Source organism: Gymnoscopelus braueri (genome assembly GCF_963280865.1).
Source record: "Gymnoscopelus braueri genome assembly, chromosome: 2".
Taxonomy (NCBI): domain Eukaryota; kingdom Metazoa; phylum Chordata; class Actinopteri; order Myctophiformes; family Myctophidae; genus Gymnoscopelus; species Gymnoscopelus braueri.
Genome location: NC_137604.1, coordinates 9,794,258 through 9,813,537, shown reverse-complemented (window position 1 = coordinate 9,813,537; position 19,280 = coordinate 9,794,258). Strand labels below are relative to the sequence as shown.

General features: G+C 45.3%; 1 protein-coding gene across 1 annotated transcript; it reads left to right on the top strand.

The window, feature by feature from the left end:
* The first annotated feature begins 4,621 nt into the window (after positions 1-4,621).
* Positions 4,622-8,387, top strand: LOC308099051 (uncharacterized protein). Its single transcript, XM_080447602.1, has 4 exons — positions 4,622-4,739; positions 5,962-6,066; positions 7,981-8,110; positions 8,257-8,387. Exons 1-3 carry the CDS (start codon positions 4,631-4,633, stop codon positions 8,088-8,090), a joined length of 324 nt encoding a protein of 107 aa, XP_080303728.1. The 5' UTR covers positions 4,622-4,630; the 3' UTR covers positions 8,091-8,110; positions 8,257-8,387.
* The last annotated feature ends 10,893 nt before the right edge of the window (positions 8,388-19,280 follow it).

The following is a 19,280-nucleotide window of genomic DNA, read 5'->3' as shown; positions in this document are numbered from 1 at the left end:
ACTGTTGAATGGAACCAGGAGGCGTGGCTGGGTTTGACTGACAAAGAGGTAGAAGAAGAGTGGAAATGGGTAGATGGAACCCGACTGACCACACCAACGTAAGACTTTACCTTCATTTCTATTAACATAATAATCACATTTCACATACAGTACAGGTATTTCATATTTGCTTCTTTTTTTCGTATTAATGGTATTAATTAAAGTACCACACTGTCACTAAGACAATCATCCCGTCGTCTATTTTGTACAGTTAATTTGTAACTAATATCTAGAATATCGTTTGAGGTCATGGTTAAATGTAATGTAAGTGTATTGTAATTAATCAAATGGTCCTACTTCTCCAGGTACTGGCGCCCTGGTGAGCCCAATAACTCTCGTGAAGAAGACTGTGTTGTGTTTGTTAATGGTTTCTGGGATGACAGATCATGCAATTCTCGTTCTAAATACTGTTGGATCTGTGAAAGACTTATCTAGTGAAATGTACTGTATTAGTTAGCTGTGTGTGGGTACAGGTACATGACCCATGACCCACCTGATTCCAACACACTTTGCTAATCTGGGATGGCTCAGGGTAGAAGACAGGGTTAAGCAATACAAAAATGGATTGTTATGTAAGATAGTCAAAGGGGCTCTGCCCTCAATACCCTCATAACTGACTAACTTCTCCAAAGTGAGTGACACCCACAGCTACAATACTAGAGGGAGCGACAATGAGCTGGTACTACCCAAATGCCAAAATGTGAAGTGACCTGTCATAGCAATACCAAAACAAAAAAAAAACAGCACAAAACCAACCACTTTCATGACGAGAAGCTATCAAAGGTTTATTTCTGAAGTATTATGTGACTCATTCCTCCTTTCAAGTGATGAAGTTTAGTGGTCTGTTGAATCCACCTTTTCTATTCATATACTGCCTGTATTTTTACTTCTGGGATACGTTATGATATTATTACGCGTTGTGAGCTTGTTGATCGGCTATTTTCAGCGAAAGCTTTCCCCACAATCCGGATGCTGAGGTTTAAGTGGTTAATTGCACTTGAGCTTATCTAATTTGTTTTAACTTTTCATATTTTGTTGTGTAAATGCATATTATTTGTTCTGCTTTGTTCTGTTTTGCTTTAACCATGTACAGCACTGTGGTCAGCTTTGGTTGTTGTAAATGTGCTTCATAAATAAAGTTTGGTTTTATTTTGATTTGATGACACTTTGAATATCAAGGCCCTATCTTGCCTTACCCCTTATACCTAAACCTTTTTGGCATTTTTCTACATCCACACGTTGAAAGCTTGTAGATCGGCTATTTGAACTATTTTAAAATGTTTTTCAAAATAGTAAAAAATGCCTAAACATAGGCATAAGGGGTAAGGCCCTCAAGTCTGCACATACAAATATGTGCACGCAATGTAAATGTACACTTAGAGATACATGTACAGTGCACACATACACATATATGAATAACGTTTAGAAGTAGGATGCAGGATGCGGCCGTTTGAAGATCGCGCATGAATGAACGGGTAACCACTGTACCTTCAAGTACTGTCTGCTGTGACCAATGTGTAACCCCACTAAACAATTAAAAGGCAGGACTCTCAAGTAAAATAGAAACAAATATATTTTATTGGTACAAATAAGGACTTTAACCCATTTAGCCCGGGAACCCCTATACGTAACCATACCTTTCAATTCGGGAACCATTTTAGGGTAGTTGTTGCTATGTACAGTATATAGCAACAACATTAATACAAAAAAAATAATACATATTTGAAGTTTTTCAGAAAAAGGTCAGGATTTAGAAGGCGTTTTTAGAATGGCAGACCTACACTAAAGGGAGCTCAAGCTCAGCTTGGTTATTGAGCTACATGTATACTGGGGAGATGGTTTTACAAACACAGACAAAAAAAAATGTTCAGACCAGCTAACCAGCTCCACACTCTACTTATCACAATAAATCCAATATGTGTCGATGAGCATAAACATTCTCTCCTGCGGCAGCCGGTCAGCTGATCTGTGACATCAGAATCAGAATCAGAAGAATCAGAATCAGTTTTATTGTCACATCACAGGTTTACAAGGTAAAAATCCAACACTAAAGATTATTTATTTATTTTACTGAAGGAATGTATCGTTGTGAATGACATGTACTCAAAACTACAAAGAAAAAGGGACAGAGGTCAAAGGCTATAGGCTGCTCACTCCACATAACATATAAAACGCAGTTAACAATTATACTGTAATACACAATATCAAAATACAAACAGTGTAATATCAAAAGCATAGATGTAAGGTTGTAAGGTTGTAAATGTTTAAAGCTCTTTTCCTTCACAGCTGTACAGCAGAACACAGCACAAGAGCAGCATACTAAATACTTTAATGATTAACTAAATGTATATCTACGGATGTTACGCAATAGCAATGCTGTAGTGGTGTCTGAATATGTGGCTATACCCTAATTATGAAAAAGAAAATTGATGTGGCCCATGCCGTAGAGGAACAGTGTCCTCTGTCCTGTGTACAAAATGATCAGAAACAGTTACATGAACTCTGTGATAGAATGTGATAGTTCATTCAAAAATGACAAATTGTCAGCTAATTCGTATACGTACTGTATGTGCAGTATAGCAGTGTTTGCAAAGTCACTTGACTTGTGCTGTAGTTCAGGAGGAAGGAGGGGGAGGGGGGTGGATGATATGACAACTCATAATTTCTCATAACGGTCGGCCAGTGGACAACATGCACTGATGCCAGACACAAAAAGAAACCATTGCCTAACAACGCAGACCGCAGTGCATAGTCTAGGCCAGATCTGGTACCACTGGCACACTGGCATAAGTTTTTTATTTTTCTTTTTAAATTAAATATTCACTCACATCTATATGTCCAATGTTCATTACATCCTGATGTAAAAGAAAAAAATATATAAAGAATTCTAAAGAACATTTTTATGTGGTGTCATAATTAAACTTTAAACACTTCATGTCAAAAAGGTTGCCGACCCCGGCTAGCTGCTGTTCATGTGAGAATAAAAGCCACATGTTCAGACCTGCAGTATAAGACAGACCACATCCTGTTGAAGATGACTCTCAGAATTATGTCTAAAGTTCCTCTGTACTTTTTCTTCTTAGAAACACACACACACACACACACACACACACACACACACACACACACACACACACACACACACACACACACACACACACACACACACACACACACACACACATACACACACACACACACACACACACACACACACACACACACACACACACAAAGAGAGAGAGAGGGGGGGGGCGAGTGGGAGAGAGAGAGCGGGGGGAGAGAGCGAGCGGGGGGGAGAGAGAGAGAGAGAGCGAGAGAGAGGGGAGGGAGAGAGAGAGCGCAAATATTGCAAACTGTGGATTGTTCAGCAGCAAACTTTTTATGCACGCTGTCTCAGTGGGTCAAGTATTTTTTTTTCTCATGTTGTCACTATACCAGCCCGCTTATGTTTTGGCCTATAGGCCTAACTCTTGAACGGTCGGTCAAGCAAAAAAAATGTAGATCATGATGCAACTCCATATAGGCCACACCCATTTCCACCAAACTAGATTTTCTGCTACTGTGCATTTTCTTCAAAACACACTTGTACTTATACTACTCTACAACTCACACACATCACTACAGATGATCTCTGGATTCATGCAATGAACAAGGATCTTTAAAAAAAAATCCATTTCAATTGGCTATAATAATCGTCGCTGTCGGGTGTTCTGGATCCAATATAGTTATTATATTTTGTCACAAGGGAGAGAGAGAGCGTTTGGAGCAAATATCGCAAACTGCTGGATAGTTCAGTGGCAAACGTTTTATGGACGCTGTCAGTAGGGGGCAAACGTCCCGTGCCCACCACAGCAGTGTGGTGGGCATTTCCTCTGACATTTGCTCACATTTCCTGTGACTGTTTCTCACAATAAGGCATTTTCTCCATTATGTCTATCCTCCTTTAAGCAGTTAAAGATACAAGCTGCACAATACGTGTACACATAGCAGCCAACCAGGGCCCAAGCACCTGTCCAATTGCCTTCAATGGAGAAAGTGTCTTTTTTATGCCTACACATTTATCTCACTTCTCTCTCTTATTGAACCACAGTTGCTCTCTGCTCTGCTCTCATTAAATACAAATACTGTAGGCTATAGGTTGCTTTGTTTCCCCTCCTGATAAGTCTGGATTTAGCAAGAAACAAATGAACTTGATGCTCAACCCAAAGTCTTCAGAGTATGATGGGTGCTGACCTAAAAGCCTAGCAAATAATAAAGTCGTCAGAACCGTCAAATAAGTATATAACCCTTTTAATGACGCACAGCAGCAGAAGGAAACATCACCTCTCTCAGCCATTCTGAGACCTATGATGTGTGAAGTGTGGTTTCAGAGCATGATCTTAAGCACGTGACGCCCAAAAGTGTGAACTTGTTGGGTTCCGTTGATATGCTTTTGTAAGGTTAGACCTCCTCTTAAACGAAAGTAGTTTGAAGATGAACTAGAATGGCGGAGGACGTGTACGCCGTACCAGACCTGGCAAAGCAGGTCAGATATGGCCGAAGAGAGAGGCAGCAGGAGATGGAGGAGAGAGGAGAGAGAGAGGAGAGGATGGTAGACAATGACATCTATGTCTCTGCAGACAACCTTGACCCTGACCCTGACCCTGGCACACAGCAGGATGCTGTACAGCAGAACACAACACAACAGCAAAATGGAGGTAAAATTAAACGCTACAATGATTAACTAACACATCTATGGATGGTACGCAAGAGCAGTGGTGTAGTGGTGTGTCTGATAGTGAGGCTATACTCTAATTGTACATAACGTCCCGTGCCGTTTCTTGCCGTAAAGGAACAGTGTCCCTTGTAAAAAATAAAAAACAAAAGACCAGAAACAATGACATGAATTCTAAGTGCTGCCTAAGTGATCATATTTGAACATTTGTGCTTATTCACGTATGATTAAGCCACACGTCTCATGTGCTCTGCCTTGTTTAATCTACAATTTTTTTTTTAAAAGCACACTAACCTTATCCTCACTATCTATTAAAATTAGAGCAATGCGTGTTGGGAACGATTAACGCACCCACCCCCTTCTTATGCAATACCAGTTGTATATCTATTGTATCCGTTGTCAGAGTACTTAGTGCACTTTGAGGCCAATCTATGATGTCAGTAGTACTATGACATATTGATATCATATTGATGACACATACATCTGCAAACACATTGAACTTGGCATAGTTTTAAGTGATAAATTAAAGGTAGGATACGTGATATGTTCAGGTTAGAGAGTGTTTGTTCAGTAACTGAGGTCTCCCCGTCTCTCCAGCTCTTTAATAGATATAAAATACATTTTCATGTGGGTTGCCAGGTCAGCCAATCAGGAGAGAGTACCCATTATCAGCTTCATTTTTTATAGTGTTCCAGTTCCAATTTTGTCAGCTAATTTCTTAGCGTCACCACTTCCAATGTCACTTGTTTAATCTGTATCCTGTGAGTCTGTCTCCTGATTCGATACAATTGGTATCCTGACCTGAAAATGCATTTTCTGATAGTACTCTATAGCAAAACTATCAGAATATAGAGCTACAGTATTTAACACTTATTTTGACAAATAATATCACTTACCCTAACTTTAAAAAAAATTTAATACAAAATAATAAGACAAAATGCATTGTATTCGGTTCAAAAGATAATACATTTTCTGTTTACTAAAGAACTGAAGCGACGGGAAGACCCCTGCTACTAAGCAAACACTCTATAGCAAAGATTACTTTCCGTAGAGAGCTTTAACTTTTTTTGTTTAATCAAAAATGTAATTTATCGCATCTTTAAGAACATAAATTACTTGTTGGCTATTTATAAAACATCATAACTTGTTAAAAGGTTTAAAGTATTTTCTGAAGACTCCTCATAGGTTTGTCTTGTGTTTTTCAGGCTCAAAGCAGAACGGTTTCAGAGCTGCTGCAGTGTGTCTGGGTCTGTTGGGTCTGCTGTTTGTAATCCTATTGGCTGTCATCATCATTGTCCTGGTCATATACAGTGAGTGTCACTCTATAATAAACAGTATCTTTACATGCTATATTTCAGTCAAAAATAGTGTTGCTGTTGCTTTAAATACATTGGGTGCTATTTTGGGGCAGGTTGATTGGCATGAGGTGTGCACTGGACAGACTTATTGACAATTTCTGGAGGCAAGGTGCCTTGTTTTTCACCTCACCTAAATTGCCTTGCACTCAGATGCTCTGCGTCAGGTTGTATGTCAAGGAAGATGAACAGCTTGTTGTCACTAATGATGTAGAAGTCTTTATCAAGCCACCACTCCCAGATATAGGTCTTCGATTGCTCCTTGTACGCATGAGGAAGCTGATAATCGCATGTTATTATGTATTATATATGTGGCCCATGCAGCAAGAAATGGCCATCATAAAATGATGATTAAAACGGGATCATACTGATGTTGTGGTGCTTCCTCTGTGGCAGTGGTTCAGACTCTACAGCCAGAAGATGAGCTTTGGTTGGCTTTTAGAACTGGAAAGAATTTCCATTATTTCCAATACAGCCTGTAACACTTATAATCGGCTGATTGTTTAGAACCGGGCTCAAGAGCCACTGAGAGGCCTAGCTGGTTTGTACGGCCAGCCAGTTGTCCTGGTACTCTGTATAGGGTCAATATGTTCCTCGAGCGTCGCTGATTACACTGGATTGTCTGATGAGCTATTCCTGATTGGGTCTATGTTGTTCACTCTGGAAGGGGTAAGACTGGGTCTAATGCCGATGATGAGATTAGTTCAACCCTGACATACGGCTTGTTTTATACCACTGAGGGTGGCTCCTGACATCACGGCGGTGATGTCAGGTGGTGTCAGGCATTCCCACATATGGAGCTGGCTATGTCTGTCATGCCCAAACCGGGGACTATGATGTCAGTCCTGGATGGTTCCGGTTATCTCCGTATATGGGGTTTCTAGAAGGAGTGTTCTGATGTCAGAGCTAGGTATGTTTTAGGAATCTCCTTTTCTAGCTATTCTATACTGTCAGACTTTGTCTCCATTTATGGGGATAGGCGAGTATGGGTGAGTATGCCCTGAATGTTCGTAACACAGCCCATGAAATGACAGCAGGGCTAGGGCCTGAGAACGCACTACCAGTGATCCATGTATTGACGGGCTGTGACACTGTGTCAAGCTTTGTTGGCCACATGGGAAAAAATACTGCATAGGGCTGTATGGTCTTTGTTTCCTGAGCTTACATATTCCCTGATAAAACTGTCTTCAGCCACGTTTGAGAGGTTTATTATCTTACTCTATGACCGAACCAGCTCATGTACAGAAATAAATACGGCAAGGAGGAAGTTATTTGCGAAGAGGCACAATGTACAGTCAATCTCTGGGACAAAGGCTGCTGCCCTAGGACAGCATAAGAGAGCAGTGTACCAAGGAGGCCACGTGTGATGGGGTCAGGTGCTGGTGTCCACACCAGAACTACCTTCACCATGCAGATGGGACTGGTCAATGATATCTGAGGGGCACTATGAACCCTTCTGGACATTTATGTATTGACTCACTGTGATCTTCCTACAAACTGTATTTGTATGTTTAAGTGTCTTGTCTTGTCTTGCATTACATTTCACATAGCATTTGTCCTTTCCTGGTGCCATATTAATAATATTGAGTCTTTATTGTTGTTGCTTTCAAGGTGATGACAGTTTGCCAGTATTAATTTGGACTTGATTGCATCATACAGTACACTACTTATCCTCACTTCCTGTTGTCTTGACACAACGCTGAGGAAGACCTGTTAGGTTGAAACCCCTTGAAAAGGACATTTATTGAGTGCTGGCTGTTATCTCTGTTCTCCAAAATAAGATCCTTTGTCTCATTGTTGAATTAAGATTTACAATTAGAACAAAGTTGTATGTAAAACTCATCAGATTGTTGATTTGCCTTATTGCAGATTTTGAATTGATCAAAGACCTGGACCAGATAAAGTCCAGATACACCAACCTGAAAGAACATAATGATGATTTACAGTCCAGATACAACAATGTAACTGCAGAGAGATGAGCTGAGGAGGACGTTCTGTGGTCAGTGAGACATCACATTGTTCATCATTTGTCATTCATCTGAACAAAAGAACATACAGTGTCTAATTGTATTGTTTTGTTGGTAGAACCCCATGGATTTACATTTGAAATGTATTCTAATGAATCAAATGTTCCTACTTCTCCAGGTACTGGACCAATACATCTGGTGAAGAAGACTGTGTTGTGTTTGTTAAAGGTTTCAAGAGGCCCTTAATGTCTTACTGTACCTCATCCTGTTCTGACTAATAAAGTATTCAATCAATCATTACATGATGCCAAATATTTGGACAAATTGTATTTTCATGCTTTGGCTACATTGTTGTTGACATGTTGATGCCAATAAAGCCCTTTCAATTGAATTGAACTGAATTAAACTGAATTGAACAATGTGTCGTTATGCATTTTGAAGAAGCCTATAGATACTTTCTGCTGTAGTTGTTTTGCAGGTTTTTCTCCTGGTGAGATGAGATACGTCTGGGAACAAGGTTATGTTTCCTGTTAGATCAGTGGTTCTCAACCGGTTTTGGCCAGCACTCCCCTATCCAACATCCAGCAACTTCTACAAACATAAATTGGAAGGTCAAACTAATTGGATCTATTGATCAAAAAGGGTAATCAAAATGTAATGGTTCAGGTTACCTAACAAGAAGCATTCTTATTAATGGTTCCACTGTAAAATACAGAAGAGCATTATGGACTGTGGTCAAGTGATCTGTGGTTTGTGAATCTGTGTCTAGCCAGCCACAGTGGAGTCCAATATAGTATGCCCACAGACTGCCTGTCTATGTGGTTTAAACACACTGGAACATGACACTTTGAATATCAAGTCTGCACATACAAACGTATGCACACAATGTAAATGTACAGATATAAACATGTAACATGTAAATAGATATCCATGCAAACAAACTGCACAGTGCACACATAGACACATATGAATAACATTTAACTAGACCATACCCGTCGGGGGGTATGAGCACCCAAAGTATGTGCAGTTTGGGTTATGCGCTGTGCACAGACAGTATAGGCCTATCAGGGATGGAAAGTGACTTTGTACTTGCAACTTGCACTACCTTGTACTATCTGCAACACTTCCAACACACACGCACGCGTCCCGTCGCCACGTCATGGGACCACAGAGAACTAGAGGTTAGGTAGGTAACCCCGGTTCTTTAAGTTTAGGAGTGAGACACTCACTATGGGAAACAGCGCCATCTGGCTATGCAACAGAGCTACACAATACGCTCCCGGGGCCCAAGTATTGGGCAAGAGGGTATGTCACGTGACCGGCTGTCCCTTCCCCTTTCCGGAAGGACATATTAGGCCTGGTCGTGACGTAATACTTCCTCTTAACACAGTTCCTCTGTTCGCAGTGGCGAAACAACCGGGGTTACCTACGTAACCTCTAGTTCTTTGTCGTTTTGAGTCGTGAGACACTCACTATGGGATCTATAAACCCCCCGGAAGCGTTAAAAACGTTCAATCCCTGAAATAAAACCGCACATGCCCCCTCCGGCCCTGGGGCCAGCACACGGCGGGGCCCCGACCTCTGGGGCGCCCAGACCCACCGGGCCCGGACGCGGCATAAGGGATAAGATAAAGGAGGCCCTGACAGACCGAAGTCTGCCTTATTCAGCTAATAGACAACAAGGTCCGTCACCTACCAACCCTTCAACAAGGGAACAGGGCCCCCTGCTCCCGAGACCAACAGATCGTTAGCCCCCAGGATCACATCAGGAGGAGAAGGCACCTCAAGTAGATGAGGCTGACACGCCCAGGACTGCGTGCGCCACTGAGGAAGCCGCCACGTCCAAGCTGTAAAAGGCAGCAAAGGTCGAAGGTGACGACCAGTTAGCGGCCGTGCAAATCTCCTGGACCGAAACCCCCCTAGAGAGGGCCCAGGATGCAGCCACTCGAGTGAGCCCTCAGTCCATCAGGTACTGGGGTCCCACCACTAGTATAGGCGAGCCTTATAGCCTCAACTATCCACCTGGAAAGCGTTGGCTTGGCAACCGCCGTCCGCTGGTCACCGCGGCGATAGGAGACAAACAGCTGCGTAGACGACCTGCTGGCCGCCGTCTTCCGACAGTAGAGCCTCAAGGCCCTCACTGGGCAAAGACAATGCAACCGCTCATCCTCCGCCGAAGCGAAAGGAGGTGGATGAAAAGCTACCAACTCGACCGGAGCCGGTGCTACCACCCCGGTCTTGGTAACAAATGCCAGGTTCGGTTTCAACAGAACCCTCCTGTCATCACCAGAGAACCTCAAGCACTCCGAACTCACCGAGAGTGCATGTAGGTCACTAACCCTCTTAGCCGTAGACAGGGCCACCAGGAGGATCGTCTAACTATTTTCAGGCTCGCAGTCTCGAGAGGCTCAAAAGGAGAGAGGCAAAGTGCATTCAGCACCACCGCCAAATCCCAGGCTGGAAACAGAGGCCTGTTAGTTGGCCTGGCCCGTTTGGCGCCGCCCATGAAACGCCGCAACAGGGGATGTTTGCCAACCGTCCCGACATCGAAACCTTTGTGGCAGGCGGAGATGGCCCCCAGGTACACCTTGACCGTCGAGAAAGCCAAGCCCTGATTTAACCTGCTTTGCAGGAAAATAAGAATGCTGCGCACCGGAGCCCGAAAAGCCACCACCACCAGTGACTGCTCCCGGCACCATGACACAAAAATATTCCATTTAATGTCATAGGCAGCCCTCGTAGATCCGGCCCTGGCCCCCTGAATGGTAGCTACCACGTCAGGGGGCAAACCGCACGAGTCTAAGTTGGCCCTCTCACGGGCAAGACCCACAGGTCCAGGTCCCGGGGGCTGGGGTGGTTGATCTCGTTCCCTGCTTGCCGCAGCAGGTCCTCGATCGGAGGGAGGTGCCACGGCTCTGCGTAGAGGAGAGGAGTTATTTCTGATCTCCAAACGCCCCATGCTGGAGCTACTAGCAGCACAGACAGAACCTGGTCCAAATCATGTCCGCCACTTTCGGATTGAGTGACCAATCCGTGTACCAATACCTGCCCCTGGACAGCAGATCCGCCCGCTGTTCTGGAGGCCTGGGACATGGACCGTGCGGATCGACAGCAGGCGCGAGTCGCACCACATTGTCAGCTTGCGCGCCAGGTTGTCCAACACTCGGGAGCATTAGCCTCCCTGCTTGTGATGTAGCACATGGTCGTAGTGTTGTCCGTCCTGACCAGGACATGACAACCGCTGATGCGCGCCTCGAAACACTTGAGTGCGTGAAACACCGCCATCAGCTCCAGGTAGTTGATGTGGGCCAGTTGTAGACCGAGTCCCACACTCCCCTGGCTGCATGGCCCTCTTGAACGGCGCCCCAGCCTGTCAGGCTGGCGTCCGTCGTGACAACCTTCCGTGAAATCACCGCACCCACACTGACACCCTCTGACAGAAAAATTGAGCATGACCACGGTCTGAGTGCCTCCATGCAACGTGGAGACACCACAACCCGTCGAGACCCCATGGTGGGTGGGATGTTGAGATCCCGCACCCACCCTGAAAAGGTCTCATAAAGAGCCTGCCTAGGCGGATCAGGTGTATGGCCGAAGCCATCAGACCCGCTGCCTGCAGGCACAGCCTGTACGTGACTTTCTTTCCTACTCGAAAAGACCTCACACAGGCTAGGAAACTGTCTATTCTCTCCTTGGATAGGCGTGCCACCAGCGTAGTTGAATTCAGTGAAATCCCTATGAAAGAAGTTTGTTGACATGGAATCAGCACACTCTTCTGAAAATTGACGGTGAAACCCAAAGACGTCAGATGCGAGATAGCTATCTCTGTGTGTCTCGCCACCTCTTGACCGGAGTCTCCTGCCAAGAGCCAGTCGTCGATGTAAGTCGACAGACGTATCCCCTGTCTCCTCAACGGAGCTATAGCCGCCTGCGTGCATTTCACGAACACACAGGGGCTCAGGGACATTCCAAACGGGAGGACCGTGTACTCGTACACTCGTCCCTCGAACCCGAAGCGCAGAAACTTTCTGTGCGGTGGGTAGATAGGAATGTGGAAATAAGCATCCTTCATGTCTATGCTGGTCCACCAGTCGCCCTGACGCACCGTGCGTAACAACGTCGCGGTTGTCAGCATGCGAAACTTGAATTTCGTTAGAAATTTGTTGAGACCTCTCAGATCCAGGATGGGTCGTACACCCCCCCCCCCCCCCCTTTTTTCTTGACCAGAAAATATTTCGAGAAGAAACCCAGTCGTTTCTGATCCGGAGATAATTCTCTGATGGCGGCTTTGCTTAGGAGAGAGAGAACCTCCTCTCGTAAAGTTATCGCCGCTCCGCCCTTCGCATGGGAGAACAATACCTTGTCTGACATAGGAGGTTTCGCGGAGAATTGTATCTTTTAACCCTTCTGTATGGTGCGAAGCACCCAAGGAGACGGGTGGCAAGCTTTCCACTGCGCCAAGCAGCGAGCTAGAGGGTGGGGGAGGGGTGCTGGTGTCACTCGTCCCACAGACCGTTCGGCCGTTGTCATGGAAACTAGTGACGTGGCCGATCGCTCCCGTGGGACCACACGTGTGGTGCCCACTAGAGACAGTATAGGCGTTAAATGACTGACTGGGAGATTCAAGGAAGTCACGTGACCCCGCACGCGATGCCTCCCTGACGTCAACTTCCGGTCTGGACAGGTTGTCGCCATCTTGCCTACCTTCCGTGCGGCCATCTTGTGGATCCCTCTTACTACAGTGGCGTTTTGGCGCCCTCTCTCGGATGGGAGAAATGGGAGATAAAACCGGCGTGACCCCTGTGCCAAGGTGCAAAGGCGCCCTCTGGCGGACAGAGGTGATACTGATTTTATTACCTGCATTGGTGATTTTATTCCCTGCATTGGTGTAAATACATTCAGTAGATTTGTCCCACAGGTGTTCGGAAAACCGAGAACCGGGTTTACCGAGCACTGTGGGCTCATAGGGGGACCACCGAGAACGGGGGGCCGCCATGTAGGTGGCTCCCGTTCTCCCTGGTCTACATGCAGGGTTGAATAAGACAAGGTTTTGTAATTTGCAACAAATTTATTGGAACAATTACAGGGGATTGCAGGGGACCTCACAGAAATGTGCGCCATTTTTTGCTGCTTGGCTGTGGAGGAGTGGTCCAAGACTCTATGCTTGAGGTGCAAAAAGGGTCCCTGTCTCTTCCCCGTTAAAACCGGGGGGGTCCGCGTCCGTCCAGTCTGACCGTGCAGCTCTGGGTGGAGCGGTTGGCAGTGTTGTGTCTCCTCCCATGCCTGCCTGACATTGGGAGGAACAAGGGGGAAAATGTCACTTCCCCCGCCCGCGACGGGAGCGGGTGGCGTCGCGACGTGGAGCCCTGTTAGCAGGGGTGGGGTGAGAGGCTTGAGGTCGAGTACCAGCCTCCTCTTGGGACCTCTCCCTGTCCCTGGATGTTGCCGGTGTGGGTGCGTTCTGGGGACGTCCTGACCTGGTCTGGCGGGAGGAGGAGCGCCCTCCTCTCGCCGCAGGTCTCTCTCCTCGGGGCCTGGCGTTGGAGGAGGAGGCGAGTCGTTCGAAGACGCCCGTGGCGGCCTCCTGGGTCGTCCTTCTCTCCTCAGTGAAGGACTTTATGAAGTTAGCACCTCCCTTGAAGAGGTTCTCAGCGTCCAGGTCAAGGGTCAGAAGCTGCTTTCTGGCCTCCTGGCCGGCTTCGCCGGGGAAATGGACGAGGTCCAGCCACCTGTTCCGTTCCTGCATGGCGCAGAGGTCCAGGGACCTTCCGGTCCAATGAGTGGCGTGCAGGTTCAGCTGAATGATGAGCCGGTGGAAGCAGCCCGTCCGTCGTCTCCTGCTACCGGGCTGAGCATGGCGACGTCCGAGGAGTCCTGAGCACATGGGAGCTCCTCATCGTCGTATTCCTCCTCGTTGTATTCACCCTCCTCGTACTCTTCCTCCTCGTTGTAGTCCCCCTCCATGGAGAACTGGTCGTCCTCCAGCTGGAGGTTGCCGCTGGAGAGGAACGACTTGGGTGGGGGGGGGAGAGGGGGAGAGAGCCTGGTGCTTTGGGGGCTGAGGTCCAGCCCCCATAGCGGCGGTGGCTGCTTGTTGTTTTCCGCGGCCCGGTGCTAGTAGCTGTGGCTGTAGCCGAACAGCTAAGCTAGTTAGCAGCTAGCGGCTAGAAGCAGCTAAGTAGCAGCTAAAGCGGCCAACTCACCACGAGGTAGAAAGAAGTTTATTTAAGTTGTTTTTCCGACGCGAGAGAAAACCCGCGGGTGATTAATCCGAATCTCCGCTTTGAGGGTTATAGCTGGTTTCTCTCGTGGTCCAAGAAAATCAAAGATGAGTTGATAAGATGTTCTTTTCAGTTTTTAAAAGCGTGTAGCCGTATGCATCTGCGAACAGAGGAACTGAAGAGGAAGTATTACGTCACGACCGGGCCTTATATGTCCTTCCGGAAAGGGGAAGGGACAGCCGGTCACGTGACATACCCTCTTGCCCAATACTTGGGCCCCGGGAGCGTATTGTGTAGCTCTGTTGCATCGCCAGATGGCGCTGTTTCCCATAGTGAGTGTCTCACGACTCAAAACGACAAAGAACACACACAAACACCCGCTCATAAACAGTTCCAACAGCCAGGGCCGTCCCCTGTCGCAAACACACACACACACACACACACACACACACACACACACACACACACACACACACACACACACACACACACACACACACACACACACACACACACACACACACACACGGACACACGGACACACACACACACACACACACACACACACACACACACACACACACACACACACACACACCACGGTACATCCTCCTTCTTTGTCATAGAGAGAAGTTGTTCTCTATGACTGCAGATGAATGGCTGTATTTGTTTGGTTTCTTCAAATTCTCCTAGATAGATAAATAAATAACAAGCAAAGTTGGTACATTATGGTACAGTATGTTTCCCTACAGTCTAAAGAGACTCCATATTTAATAATAAATAACTATGACCATGAATGTTGTTTTATCTTAAGAATATTGATTAAAAGTAGAATAATCGGTTAGTTATAACAGCATAATGATACTCTAGCTGATGTTCGTGTGAGAATAAAAACCACATGTTCAGACCTGCAGTATAAGATAGACCACATCCTGTTGAAGATGACTCTTAGAATTATTTTTAAAGTTCCTCTGTTCATCTGTCCTTTTTCTTAGAAACAGAGAGAGAGAGAGAGAGAGGGGGGGGGGGGTGGGAGAGAGAGAGAGGGAGAGAGAGAAAGAGATCGCCTTCATGTTGGCACTATACCAGCCAGTTTATGTTTTGGCCTATAACTCTTGAAGCATAGGTCAAGCAAAACAAACTAAAAAGAAACTCACTGAACTCTGTGGATCATGATGCAACTACCCATATAATGTAGGCCACACCCATTTCCACCAAACTACATTTTCTGCTATTGTGCATTTTCTTCAAAACCCACTTGTTGCTATACTACTCTACAACTCACACACATCACTACAGATGATCTCTGGAGTCATGCAATAACAAGTATCTTTTTTAAATTGTTATTCTATTCCAATTGGCTATAATATCGTCACTGTCCGGTGTTCCAATGGATGTAGTTATGACCTCCACACACTTTAGCCACTTTAACTTTTTGCAAAAATAGCAGATCTAGAGGTACAAGCTCACTGTTTCTTGCAGAAACATGACCAAACTAGAAAAAGTGCTCCTGGGAGCACAGGTCTCCGCCAGGTCACGTACGTTATCCTGGCCTCCTGGTGGCGCTATAATAGGCCAATGTGAAAAGGGTGCCAACCGTGCCATTTATTCTTGCATTGACACTGCATTCATGATTTGAGGCATTTTGTTCCAAAAATGTGTTTTGCTAAATTAGACCTGCTGGTGGCGCTATAACAGGCCAATGTGAGAAGGGTGGCATTTCTTCCTCGGCCTAGAGGGAATGTGCGTGTGAAATTTCACGGAAATCGCAAGCTGTGTGTATACTTTGAGGCTTTTTGTTCAAAACGGACCAATCCTGCAAACTTTGGAAGCCAACCTTAGGCAATGAGGATGGAATATGGGAAATCGGACAGATCCGTGTTGATCACATGACTATAGAGATACTGTGTACTGATTTGCATGACGTTAGGAAACATTTTGTAGGAGTAATATTAAAAAAATGGGTTTTGCACAAATCGGCCTCCTGGTGGCGCTATAACAGGCCCATGTGAAAGATTTGGGGTAGAAGTTCTGAATTGGCATCCAGGGAGTGTGTGTGCACAGTTTTGGAGCGACCGGGCCAACGGTGCCGGAGATTAGCTGGTGACAGACGGACACACACACACACACACGGACACACGGACGGACGGACAGGGGGTAAAACATACTGTCTCGCCATGCCTTCGGCCTGGCGGAGACAATTAGGTACACATGATCTTGAGATGTAACAATGAGTGTAGGCCACAAACTCTGGCAGAGATATGCGCTCTGCAAAGTGCCTCTTTCTAGAAGGACGTTATGATTTCATAAAAAACTAGAAAAAGTGCTCCTCGGAGCACAGGTCTCCGCCAGGTCAGGTACGTTATTCTGGCCTCCTGGTGGCGCTATAATAGGCCAATGTGAAAAGGGTGCCAACCGTGCTATTTATTCTTGCATTGACACTGCATTCATGATTTGAGGCATTTTGTTCCAAAAATGTGTTTTGCTAAATTAGACCTGCTGGTGGTGCTATAACAGGCCAATGTGAGAAGGGTGGCATTTCTTCCTCAGCATAGAGGGAATGTGCGTGTGAAATTTCATGGAAATCGCAAGCTGTGTGTATACTTTGAGGCTTTTTGTTCAAAACGGACCAATCCTGCAAACTTTGGAAGCCAACCTTAGGCAATGAGGATGGAATATGGGAAATTGTACAGATCCGTGTTGATCACATGACTATAATGATACTGTGTAATGATTTGCATGATGTTTGGATACAATTTGTAGGAGTAATATAAAAAAATGGGTTTTGCACAAATCAGCCTCCTGGTGGCGCTATAACAGGTCCATGTGAAAGATTTGGGGCAGAAGTTCTGAATTGGCATCCAGGGAGTGTGTGTGCACAGTTTCGGAGCCACCGGGCGACACCGGGGGTGCCGGAGATTAGCTGGTGGCAGACGGACACACACACACACACACACACACGGACGGACGGACGGACGGACGGACGGACGGACGGACGGACGGACGGACGGACGGACGGACGGACGGACAGGGGGTAAAACATACTCTCTCGCCATGCCTTCGGCCCGGCGGAGACAATTATTGGGTTACATATCAAACATGACACAAACAGGCCTGGTTGGTTGGTTGGTTTTAGACTTATAATGATAATCACTGATGATCATCATATCGAGGAAACAACTCTCATATAAGTTATGATACAGGACCCTCAGGTCAGCTGACTTGAGGTTCCTAGTTGTCCCACAGACTAAACTGAGGCTCAGGGGTGACACTTCACTGTCTCAGATCCTATACAGTGGAACAGCATCATCCTCCCTGTCAGATCTGCTCCCTTCACTGAATCCAACACTCTGTTTTATTCACTAGCTATTGATTCCCACTGATGTGGCTGATATTTACCTTTGCTTGTACGGTTTGTTTATTTACTTCTTACTGTGTTCATTGCTCATTGCTTATTTGTGTCTTTGAGCTGGGTCTTATTGTATACATAGATGGTTTCTGTATTATGTTATTTAGCTATACCTCCTTTCCCGTATAGCACTTTGTTGATGACAGCTGTTTTTTAAATGTTATTTTTTATAAATAGTGCTTATTAAGAAATAATACAATAATACAAATAACAAAATACAAAAATATATACATATGTGTTACACAGAAGTTTCTCACGCTATGTGAGACTGAAAGTGGTAAAGAGGGTGGAGGGTGTGTGATGGTGTGAGTGGAGGATGGGGAGGAGGTGTGAATGCACTGCCTCTGCTAAGAGGAAACAACAGGAGGAAGGAGGGGGAGGAGGGTGGATGATAAGACTCATTATTTCATAAAATAAAGACCACCCTTCTCTATTGTTCATTCTGTTGCTAAGAGGTGAACCATAACAGATACGATGAATAAGATGAATTAAAGTCATAAAGGTAGAAATGGCTGTCGCTTTACATTCTGAAAACATTGACATCCAAGAGGAAGATGATGATGATGATGATGATGATGATAAAAAATATGCAAATGTTGAGACCAAGACCACCACAGCTCAGCAGAAACATCCACGGAAGATTAGATCTGGTAAGAGATGTTACTACAACTGCAAATCACAACAAAAATATACTTTTTAACTGTTCAAACAAGAGGTTATATTTTAACTGATCTCACTCCCTCTTTATTCTTACTCTGTGCATGCGAGCGAGCGAGCGAGTGTGTGCGTGAGTGCGTGCGTGCGTGAGTGTATATTGTAACATACAGTATCTACTGTATTATTCAATTTGTACTTCAGTAACCAGTAGCTTTTCTGCTGGACTTGGTGGACATAATTGTTGGCAGAGGCCAGTATGTGTTTTTGTTTTTATTTGCAGATGTACATGGATAAATGTACTTAATATATATCAGTATTTTATTTTTACTAACACAGATGTACATAGTAGGTAAATGTACATCAAATATATGCGTATACATCATGCCGGCTTGTGAACATTTTTGTCTTCAACTTTTTTCCATGGACTGACAAAATGAGTGGTCAATAATATTAACAGAAACACATAGACCCTAAATGTAACCTTGTGTCTGATGCCAATGTGCTACACATTTTAAAACAACATTTATGCATTCATCTCAAGTCAACCTCACCTCTTGCATGCTTGTCATGCTCAGTCTCTTCTGGAACGTATCACCCTGGCAGGCGATACAACAAACACGGCTCTGACTCTGGAGAAGCAGGGACCCCTTAAAATGTATGTGGCACAAGGCCCAGCGGCATGTGGATATGCCCTGGCTGCATACCAATCCCTACACCAGCTATGGTTAGATAATAGTCCTGCTGCCTTCAAGGTAGTCCTTGATTGAACAAAGGCTAAGGTATCAGCCCATAGAGTTATACAATAACTAGAGTGGGTACCGGAAATCCACGCCCATTCATTTCAATGAAGTTGCTCACCCAGTGCATTTTTCCTGCTTCTTCCGCTCTGGTTTATCAGCGGGGCCGAACCCCTAG

What these genes read in the sequence shown, in the direction of transcription:
- LOC308099051 (XM_080447602.1), top strand. Translation starts at nt 4,631, where the DNA reads ATGGTAGACAATGACATCTATGTCTCTGCAGACAACCTTGACCCTGAC. An exon ending in AACACAACAGCAAAATGGAG is followed by an intron (nt 4,740 to 5,961) that starts GTAAAATTAAAC and finishes TGTGTTTTTCAG; the next exon opens with GCTCAAAGCAGAACGGTTTC. An exon ending in CATTGTCCTGGTCATATACA is followed by an intron (nt 6,067 to 7,980) that starts GTGAGTGTCACT and finishes GCCTTATTGCAG; the next exon opens with ATTTTGAATTGATCAAAGAC.